A 10,772-nucleotide genomic window follows, 5' to 3' on the forward strand; every position below is an offset into this window, starting at 1 on the left:
ACTAAGAGTCTTACAAAGGATTCCTTGTATGTGATGATGAGTTAATTTTCTCTGAATGCTTTCAAAATTTTCTCTTTGTCTTCAACTTGAGAATTTGATTACAATGTGTTCATAGAAGGTCTTTTTGTATTTAACTTATGAAGTTGCTTGGGATTTGTGGATCTGGATGTTCATTTACTTCTACAGATTTGTGAAGCTTTCTATCATTATTTCTAAAAGAAAAAAAAAAGGCTTTCTGTCTTTTTCCCTTGCTCTGCTCCTTCTAGGACTCCCATAATATGTGAATTAATTTCCTTGCCAGTGTCTTATATGTCCTGTAGGCTTTCTGCATTCTTTTTAATTCCTTTTTCTTTCTTTTTTTTTTTTCCTGATTAGGTAATTTCAAATGACCTGTCTTCTAGATCACTAATTATTTATTCAGCTTGATTGAGTCTGCTATTGAAGCTCTCAATCAAATTTTTTATTTCAGTCATTGTGTTCTTCAGTTCTAGATTTTGTGTTTGGTTCTTTTTCAGGGTTTCTATCTCTGTTGAAATTCGCCTTCTCTTCCACCTAAGTGCGTGTCGCCACCGAGTGGAAGATTCGATGGACATGGACATGAGCCCCCTGAGGCCCCAGAACTATCTTTTTGGTTGTGAACTGAAGGCCGACAAAGATTATCACTTTAAGGTGGATAATGATGAAAATGAGCACCAGTTATCTTTAAGAACGGTCAGTTTAGGAGCTGGTGCAAAGGACGAATTGCACATTGTTGAAGCAGAGGCAATGAATTACGAAGGCAGTCCAATTAAAGTAACACTGGCAACTTTGAAAATGTCTGTACAGCCAATGGTTTCCCTTGGGGGCTTTGAAATAACACCACCAGTGGTCTTATGATTGAAGTGTGGTTCAGGGCCAGTGCATATCAGTGGACAGCACTTAGTAGCTGTGGAGGAAGATGCAGAGTCAGAAGATGAGGAGGAGGAGGATGTGAAACTCTTAAGTATGTCTGGAAAGCAGTCTGCCCCTGGAGGTGGTAGCAAGGTTCCACAGAAAAAAGTAAAACTTGCTGCGGATGAAGATGATGATGATGAAGATGATGATGATGATTTCGATGATGAGGAAACTGAAGAAAAAGTGCCAGTGAAGAAATCTATATGCAATACTCCAGCCAAAAATGCACAAAAGTCAAATCAGAATGGAAAAGACTCAAAACCATCATCAACACCAAGATCAAAAGGACAAGAATCCTTCAAAAAACAGGAAAAAACTAAAACACCAAAAGGACCTAGTTCTGTAGAAGACGTTAAAGCAAACATGCAAGCAAGTATAGAAAAAGGTGGTTCTCTTCCCAAAGTGGAAGCCAAGTTCATCAATTATATGAAGAATTGCTTCCGGATGACTGACCAGGAGGCTATTTAAGATCTCTGGCAGTGGAGGAAGTCTCTTTAAGAAAATAGTTTAAACAATTTGTTAAAAATTTTCCATCTTATTTTATTTCTGTAACAGTTGATATCTGGCTGTCCTTTTTATAATGCAGAGTGAGAATTTTCCCTACCATGTTTGATAAATGTTGTCGAGATTCCATTGCCAAGAATGTGTTGTCCAAAATGCCTGTAGTTTTTAAAGATGGAACTCCACCCTTTGCTTGGTTTTAAGTATGTATGGAATGTTATGATAGGACATAGTAGTAGTGGTGGTCAGACATGGAAATGGTGGGGAGACAAAAATATACATGTGAAAAAAACTCAGTATTTTAATAAAGTAAAAAAAAAGAAATTCTCATTTTGTTCATGTACTGGGCTTTCCTGATTTTGTTTAGTTCTGTGTTCTCTTGCAACTCAGTTTTTAAAAGATAATTATTTTAAATTTTTTGTCAGGCAGTTCATAGATCTTCATTACTTTGGGGTCATATACTGACACTTTATTTTTTGGCTTTGCTGGTGTTACTCTTATTATTATCATTGCCTTTCATGATTCTTGTGGCCTTATGTTTGTGCCTGTGCATTTGAAGAATTATGCACTTCTTCCAGTCTTTACAGACTAGCTTTTGCAGGTAAAACCCTTTACCAATTAACACATATAAGGATTCTGGGTATGCTGCCTGGCAGGGTCTATGAGCAGGCTTATTATGTGAGTCCTCAGGAGAGCTGGTTGGTGTCTGAGTTAGCAAGTGAAAGATCTTGGGGCCAGGTTGGTATCTGGGTTAGCAAGTGGAAGATCTTGGTGCCTGGGTCCAAGAGGGCTGGCCTGACAATGAGATGAGCCAGGTGCCTGGGTCCACAGGAATTGTCCTTGTCCTGAGTCCATAGGGGATGGCCTTATGGCAGGGTTTACAGGGGCATGCCTGGTGCATGGGCTCACAGTGGTGAGACTGGAGGCTAGGTCCATGTAGGCCATCTAGCACCAGAGTGGGCATAAAGCCTAAGCCCACAGTGGTGAATCTAGGTTCTGATCTGAAGGTGTCATCTTGGAATCTGGTCTGGAAGGGTGAGCCTGGAGTCTGGGTTCATGTGGACCAGTCCAGTGCTAAGGGCTCCTCAGGTGGCCTTAAACCCTGGATCCACTGAAGCAGGTCTGGAACTTGGTGCCAGTGGAAGATAGGGCTATAGGTGTCAGCCTGGATTTGGAATGGACCTGGAGCCTGGGCCTGTGGGGGTTTGTATAGAGCCTCAGTCCACAGGAGCTAATATGGCACTAGGGCAAATCTGGAGCATGGGTTTGCAGGTGATCGCCTGGAGTCTGGGTCTACAGGGAGTAGCCTGAATCCTGAGGCCACAAGGGAAAGTCTATAGTCTGGATATTGGAGGCCAGATTGATGGTTGGCTCTCTAGGTGAAAACCTAGAGCCTAGGTCCATAGGGGCAGGCCCAGAGCCTTATAGAGGATAGCCTGCTACTGGGGTTCATGGGGCCAGGGGATTGTCTATATGGGGTCTGTGGTGACATTGAGTGTTGATTTCACTATCCTTACCCCATGCAGAGGGTATCTCTCTCCATGTTGTACTGCCTGGGCTTGGGGGAGGAGTGATATGGGTAATGTGAGACTATTCTTCCTACCCTCTTCTATCCATCTTTTCTTGTTTGTGTACTCCACTAAAGTTTTGTAATCTCTCACCTGTATTTCTTAGCCCTTGTCTAAGTGTTTGCATGGATAGATAGTTGTTTAAATTAATGTTTCTGCAAGTGGTGATCATTTGAGTGTCCTACATGATCATCTTGCTAGTGGCTTTCCCATTAGGTTATTTTAAATACATTATATTTCTCTGTTAAAATTATTTATATTTTCATCTTGTCCATCTTTTTCTCTCATTTAATATATCTTCATAGTTATTTCAAAGTCATTATGTCATAATCTCAACATCTGGATCATCTGGGTTCTGCTTCTATTACCTATTTTTTTCCTGATTCTTCACATCACATAAATTTTTATTATATTCCCAACACTGTAGAAAGCATTATCTTCCCCTAGAGGGAGCACACTTTTTTCTTTGTGAAGTAGTTACATGGAGGACTTCATCACCAAGATCAAATCAGATTTGAGCAGGGTCAGGACTATTTTGAAGCTTTGGTTGGTTGAAGTTCAAAATGTCTGTCTATGGCAAACTTGTTCTTCTATCAACTGTGAAAAGTCTTGGTAGACATCTTTAAAGTTCCTACTGATCTCTGCTCACCTCAAAAGGAGTCTTCCTTTCTGGAATTTCAGTTTCTTTTCATTTTGAATCCACACATTTTTAAAATATTTGACTATTTATTATTGAATCCATCTTTCTCGTTATTTCAAAGTCATACATTGTTTCCAACAACTCTCCACATTATAACCAAAAGCCAAAAGTATAGTATTCATTTCTGAAATGTTTTCTACAAGGATTTTTGAACGTATCTCTTACAGTGTTTTTTGTTTTCTAGCCATCTCCATTCTAAGTTTTTCCATACATTTTTCTCAAATTGTATTTAACACAGCCAAACGCTAAGCTAAAACATATCTTTTAGATTGATTATAGTTTGATTGAAGAGCTACTGTTTCTAATACTACAGAGTGTGTTTATTCTGAACTATTTGCTAATGATACAAGTTAATAATACAATGCCTCATTATTTCTGAATTCTTTCCTATGTGTTTCCTAAAAGCAGGGAAATTTTTTTCATATAACCACAATACAATCATAAAAATTACAAAATTAGTATTGACAAATTACTATCATGTAATCCACAGACCCTATGCAACTTTTATCAACTTCCCAGTAATATTTTTCATAGCAAAATAATTCAATCTAGAATCATGATATTGCATTTATTTGGAAAGTCTCTTTAGTCTCCTCTAATCTGGAATAGGTTCACAGTCTTATTTTTATGGCCTTAATACTTTTAACAGTTATAAACTAGCATTTTATGTAATTCCCCCCAAATTGGGAATGTCTCAGCCTGATTAAATGCAGACTGTAGATCTTTGACCAAAATTTCACAGAAGTGGTGCTGTGTTCTCAGTGCATTCTATCTAGGATCATATAATTTTATCTCTTTACTAGTGATGTTAATTAATTATAATTAAAATGATTTCTCTTCTATTGAGTTACTCATTTCCCCTTTGTAATTACTATTTTTTGGTAAGGTTGTCAGATTTTGTCAATGTCCTGGTATCTTTCACTTTTCACCAATAAGTTTTATCACTTAATAGTGTTATCATCTGTTAACACTAACAAGATAGTGATAATCTTAGCATTTTTGCCTGAATTAGTGAATTATTTCTTAGCATTCTTGTCAGATGGTAATTTTCCAATTTCAATACTCCTTCTATGTTTATTAGGAGGAATCTAATTTATTAGCTGGCAATCTGTTGTAAGGAAAAGTTTTCTCCTCTCCTTATTTACCTGTTTTATCACATAAGTATAAACCCATCATTCCTATTTTTTTCAATGAGTTATATTGATCATTATCACTTTTTTGCTCAATTTTGGCCAGCGAGGGTCCCTTTAAGCTTGATTCAATATCCTTTCAGCATTTCCATCATTCTTTGAACACTTCCTTATTTCAGCCCTGGCCTAAATATTCCAGGCTCATTTTGTATTTTCCCTGCAAGCAGCCCTACCTAGTTCTCTTTAATGGAAAGGATATTTAGAAATCAAACTACGGGTGCTAGGTGTGCCCATTGCTATTGTGGTGTCACTGCTCTATGTCCACTCCATGTTCAAAGCTAGAGAACACATCTTCATACAGAGACATGTGTTCTCTAGCTTCTCTGATAACCTCAGTCTTTGTACCCTGCTCAATTTTGTTTCTACTAACAGTTCCTTTCTTCCTAAGGATCAAGCTCTATTTTGTGAAGAGGAATTTTAGTGACATATTTCTGTATATCTGAGATATCTGAGGGCTTAGGGAACCCTGGTGGTACCTGATTTTGTCTATGGCACTTTCCCTTTGCTATACTAATGTTATGTCTTTTTGTAAAAAGATTTATGGAGGCTCATAAACTATATTGCTGCCTCCAATGTGTCCTAACTGAAAGTTCACAGTACTATGTTGATAGTTCTAAGCAAAGCCTTTTAAAATTAACCCAAGAATTCTAAAGCCTTCACCTTCAGCCTTCATGACTCACAGCCTCTTTTCAGTTGCTGTTCACAGCAACAGGGAGCTGATTCCCTGACTGAGGGACAGGGGGCAGGTTACCCTGCCCCAACAGATCTGCATTAAAACCACAGTATTTCAGCAAATAGTACACTAAAAGCCCAGACTAATATATTTCATGTGACACAACTGCATTTATATACATAAATACACACACACACACACAAATTTTTGAGAGAGCGTCTCACTGTCACCCAGGCTGGAGTGCAGTTGTACAATCACAACTCACTGCAGACTCAATCTCCTGAGTTCAAGTGATCCTTCCACCTCAGCCTCTCAAGCAGCTGGAACTACAGTGCATGCCATTATGCCCAGTTAATTTTTGTATTTTTTGTAGAGATGGGGCTTCATCATACTGTTCAGGCTTGTCTTTAACTCCTGAGCTCAAGCAATTCACCCCACTTGGCCTCCCAAAGTGCTGGGATTACAGGCATGAGCCACCAGGCCTGGCCAAGAGAAATAAATTTAAGAAAAAGAAAAATAAAATTTTCAATTAATTATGGATCATTTAAATAATACACAAAGAAGGACCGAGCAACATAGTGGAATAGAAGCCTGCAGGAACACCAAATTTTAACAACTATATGCTCATAGAAAAGCACCATCACCAGAACAAAAATCAAGTTATTTGAACAATCACAGTACCTAGTTTTATCTTTATATCATTGAGAGAGGCATTAAAAAGGGTTAGAAGAGACAGCCTTGAATTGCTGAAACCACCATTCCCCCATCCTCTGGCAGTGCCCATGTGGCACAGAGACCCTGTGCACTTGGGGAAGTGAGAGCACAGCAACTGGGGGACTTGGCATTGAACTGGTCTGCCCTGTCACAGAGGAGAGTAAAGCCATTCTGGGCTTGGCCAGCACTTGTGCACAGAGGGAAGAATTTTGACCAACCATAGCCAGAGGGGAATCACCCATCCCAGCAGCTAGAACTTGAGTTTCTCAGCAAGACTTGCCACTGCAAGCCAGAGTGCCCTGGGGGCCTAGGTAAAACTGAAAGGCAGTCTAGGATACAAGGACTGCAATTTCTAGGCAACTCTGGTGCTGGGCTGGGCTCAGAGCTAGAAAATACCATGAATCATTGCATTTTTAAAACCTACTGCCAGCGTCTTCATTCTGTCCATTTAAACCAATTAATCAACCCTGAATGAAAGAATCTATTTTGTATTTCTCAAGATGTTAAAGTATTGTATTCGTCCTAATATTAAAAATTTAGGAGACATTCCATCATACATATATTGAAAGTATGTTTAATTTATTTTTAGATATAAATATTTAATTCTACTTATGTAAATACAATATTATACAAACTAATGAGGTGTCATAATCCTGGATGTCAATAGGAATGAGATTAAACCTGGGATAATACTATATGTGTGAATATAATTATAAGCTAAAAAAATACATATCATAGTGCGTGTAGATTCGAATACGTAGGATGGCTAAAATGGTTTTAAAAATGTAAAACTAAAGTCAACCAATAATAATTCAGGGATTAATTTTTTTATTTCATAACTTATAAGACTACAGTGATGATCTGAAACTCATCTCTCCTTAGCATTTTTTGTTACAGGGTTGTGTCAATAGATGGAAAACAATCAGCTTTTATCAATGGGTGTGTTGAATACAAGGTAATATTTGAATATTTTTGAGGGCTTGGCATCCCTCACATGCTATCTTAACCCATTCTCTAGCACTACAGCAGAACTGCGTAATTTATAATGAACAGAAATTTATTCAGCTCATGGTTCTGGTGTCTAAAAATTCCAAGAACGTGATGCTGGCATCTGATGAGGGCCTTCTTACTACATCATAACACGGTGGAAGAACAAGCAAGCACACAAGACAGAGAGAAGAAAGCAGGCCAAACTCATCCTTTTGATCAGGAGCCCACTCCTGCAATAACTAACTCACCCCCATGCTCACAGCTTCAATCCATTCATGAGTTCAGCACCTCTTAAATGCCGCACCTCCCAATATCATTACATTAGCAATTAAATTTCGGCATGAATTTTGGAGGGGCTATTCCAACAACAGCACATGCCAACAGACAGAGTAACTGGCCAACACTCAGCCAAGTGTGATCAGGGGAAGATAATTAGAAACTTTGTAGCTTAAGCTATGTTGTCAGGAGCAGCTGTGTAGTAGTTTCCCAAAAATGGTGACAGGCACTGTGACTCTCACATCTAGTACACTGACTATTTCTTTCATGTAAGTCAGAGAATGCTTTATAATTTCACACTGACTTTCCCAAACCCCTTCTTAATATAAGTCTTACCTACAACTGCCCACCCCCCACCACATCAAATACTTTCCTACTCTCCTCTCAAATCATTCTCCCAAAATTTCTGGTAACTTTTTCCCTATTTTTATCCAATCTGCTTTCTCCTGATCTTCCCCCAGAAGCTCTACCATAAAAGTACTTTGCTTCCTTTGCAAGATACTTTAGAATTCCAACTTTAGCTCAGGTTTAGCATTAGAACTTAAGGGCAAGTGGAGACTGCCAGGCGGTACCAGGTAGCAAAGACCGAGGAATCCAACCTGCAGGCAAGAGTTGAGGTTTTTATGACCTAGATATTTACCCTTTCCTGTTAATGGAAACATGGACACTGGAAAGACAGAGCTTCCGAAGGTAAATATGCTGGAATAGAGAAGAGAGTGGTTTGAGGGAAAATGTAAGATGATGGTATTACCATTGGATTTTTAAAAAGCCGGGGCCAAGACTACAAGGAGATAAAGTTTAACAACCTTAATCATTCCTAATTCAATGGACCATACACTATCTCATTTTGAGCCTCTGCTCCAAGAATTCTTGTAATATCTGGATTATCTCTGCCAGTATTACACCTGTTGTGATTAATGCAGCAAGTTGTTTCTCTCAGGAGGTCGTGGAATTCTTGGAACATTCCCTCATCACAAGGCCTGCAAGACAGTGTTGTATAACGAAACAGATATCTCCCTAAAGGGAAGAAAAGCAAATATGGTCAGCTTGCCTCATTCCATCATCTTTCTATCAACAGCCTCTCTCTAGAAGCTCCTCAATTTTCTGTGGACTGGAATAAGCCCCCAAACTGTGTCTGCACCTTGTTTGTGTTTCTGTAGCCACCCTCTCCCATGACTCCAGATTCCCTCCACTCCTTGGCTCCCAGGATTGTGGGCACCACTGGTGACATTTTGTGTCTCTCTGTAACCCCCCACCTACCTGAAGTGGGATCATTAAAGTAATAGTTATCTGTGGCACAACTCCTGTTTGTCAAAAGTACATTAAACTTCCAGCAACTTTTCATGCCACCCTGGCAAATGAATCCATCAAAGTGTTTACAGAAATTGCAATGTCGAATCCCTAAAAAAGAGATGCACTTTAAAGGACAGCAGTAGGGAAAGTGATTGTGCTTCAGAAGTCTGTCCCCACCTGGAAACATTTATATCGGGGTGGTGCAAACCTCATGAGAAGAAAGTTGACACTACTCCCAGCCTCCATCAGGGGCCCTTATTCCCTTGATTGGGTAACAGCTATGAACCCCAAAGAAGTCAGGGACCCTCTCAAGTCTAGGAAGGAAAGAAGACACTGGAGTATTGAGTGGGGAGAGGACAATGTGTAAAGAACGCAAGAATCTCTCCCTCATTGTGGCATTATTTGTCCAAAAGTGACAAACCAACTACACCGTACATCTCCATGTCAGGACTCTGTCTCCTGTGAAGAGAAGAAAAATTGTCCATAAATTATTTTACAGCAGCCCCAAAAGCCAAGTATAGAAATCCCTTTCTCCCTCTCCATACATGCTCTCACCACCCATTCGTGGGTCCCTCTTCAGAGCTCACCCTCATCCATAAAAAGCACTAGGACCATGCCCAGCAGAAGCAACCGGCACATCCTGGGGCCTGTTCCTAAAAACACCCCAGTGGGAGGTTCCAGCAGTATTTATTCTCATCACCTGCCCTCAGGCATCCCACTGGAATCACATAATCATAAATTTCAGCTCAAACCACCTGAATCTGCTCTACAACGTTCCCAGAAGAGGGTACATCCTGTCTGCATTTGCATTCCTCCAGCTACTTGGAACTCAGCCCACCCAGACATCCCATTTCATTTTATGATAAGATATTAATACATATTGGCATAGAAGCTCTTTGTTTGTGTTTTCATATGTTGGTCTACATAGAACATCTCTAACTCCACATCCACATGACCCCCTTTCATCTAAGCATCTGTGAAAGAGTTCGTCCTTTTCAGGCACTACAACCTTCCTGGATTATCACCTTGGCATGACCTCCAGTGGAACTTTGACCCTCACAGTGAGGCATCAGGAACAGAGTCAATACTCCAGATATAGTCTGTCTCCCACTGTAGAACACATTGTTGATGGATGAGATGAATAGGACAGGCCAGGATAAAGTGGGGAATATGTGAAGACCATCTCAGCTTCTCCTGTGCTTTATTCATCCATTTTTTTTCAAGAGAGACAAAGATCATAAATTACTCCAGTGGGAGAAATTTACACTGCTGTTATGGTGACAAAAAGGAAGATCTATTTGGATTGGTCTTTGGAAAGGGTACATAGAAGGGAAGTTAGGGAAGGCTGGAGATGAGTTTTTCTATTGGTTCCCTGACTTTTCCTTACTTCCTCCAGAAGATGTCATACTTTCCTGCCACCCCTCTTTCTGCTCTCAGCTGCCACTTTCTCCATGAGGCATTTCTTGACCACCATATACATAAAAGACCAAAACTCCCTAACCGCACTTCCTTGTCCCTTCCCTCCTTGGTTTTTCTCCAGGGTACTTAACTCAATTTGTGCACCTATAACTTTTCCTTATGTGTGTGCATGTTGTTTCTCTTCCCTCACAAGATGAAAACACCCAGGTTTCAAATGTTGCATTCACTGCTTTCTCCATAGTACCTATAATTATGCCCTGCATACATCAGATCATCAGAAACATTTTATAAAAATATTAATGGTGTGACTGGATACAGGTAACCTGAGAGGCACAAGGGAAGGGTACAAAAGTCTTTCTATTGACAGTCTCTAATTCCACTTGATATGATAAAATTCCTAGCCTTAACCTTGCAGTTAGCAGTCACTACAGAGAAGGCAGGCAATGGTAATGGCAGATTCCCTTGTGGTGAATACAGAGTGGGGGTGGGGCCCATTTATCTGAGTGGACTCATTC

At 39.8% G+C, this 10,772-nt stretch overlaps 1 protein-coding gene and 1 pseudogene across 1 annotated transcript; one reads left to right on the forward strand and one right to left on the reverse strand.

The window, feature by feature from the left end:
- The first annotated feature begins 574 nt into the window (after nt 1-574).
- On the forward strand, nt 575-1,446 carry LOC100405645 (nucleophosmin pseudogene; annotated as a pseudogene).
- Nucleotides 1,447-3,283: 1,837 nt separating this feature from the next.
- On the reverse strand, nt 3,284-9,501 carry PATE2 (prostate and testis expressed 2). The gene is made up of 4 exons (XM_054241709.2): nt 9,426-9,501; nt 9,274-9,297; nt 8,806-8,946; nt 3,284-8,562 (listed from the first exon to the last, which is right to left on the reverse strand). Exons 1-4 carry the CDS (start codon nt 9,475-9,477, stop codon nt 8,363-8,365), a joined length of 417 nt encoding a protein of 138 aa, XP_054097684.1. The 5' UTR covers nt 9,478-9,501; the 3' UTR covers nt 3,284-8,362.
- Nucleotides 9,502-10,772: the final 1,271 nt, after the last annotated feature.

The sequence above is a fragment of the Callithrix jacchus genome, chromosome 10 (assembly GCF_049354715.1).
Source record: "Callithrix jacchus isolate 240 chromosome 10, calJac240_pri, whole genome shotgun sequence".
Lineage (NCBI taxonomy): Eukaryota > Metazoa > Chordata > Mammalia > Primates > Cebidae > Callithrix > Callithrix jacchus.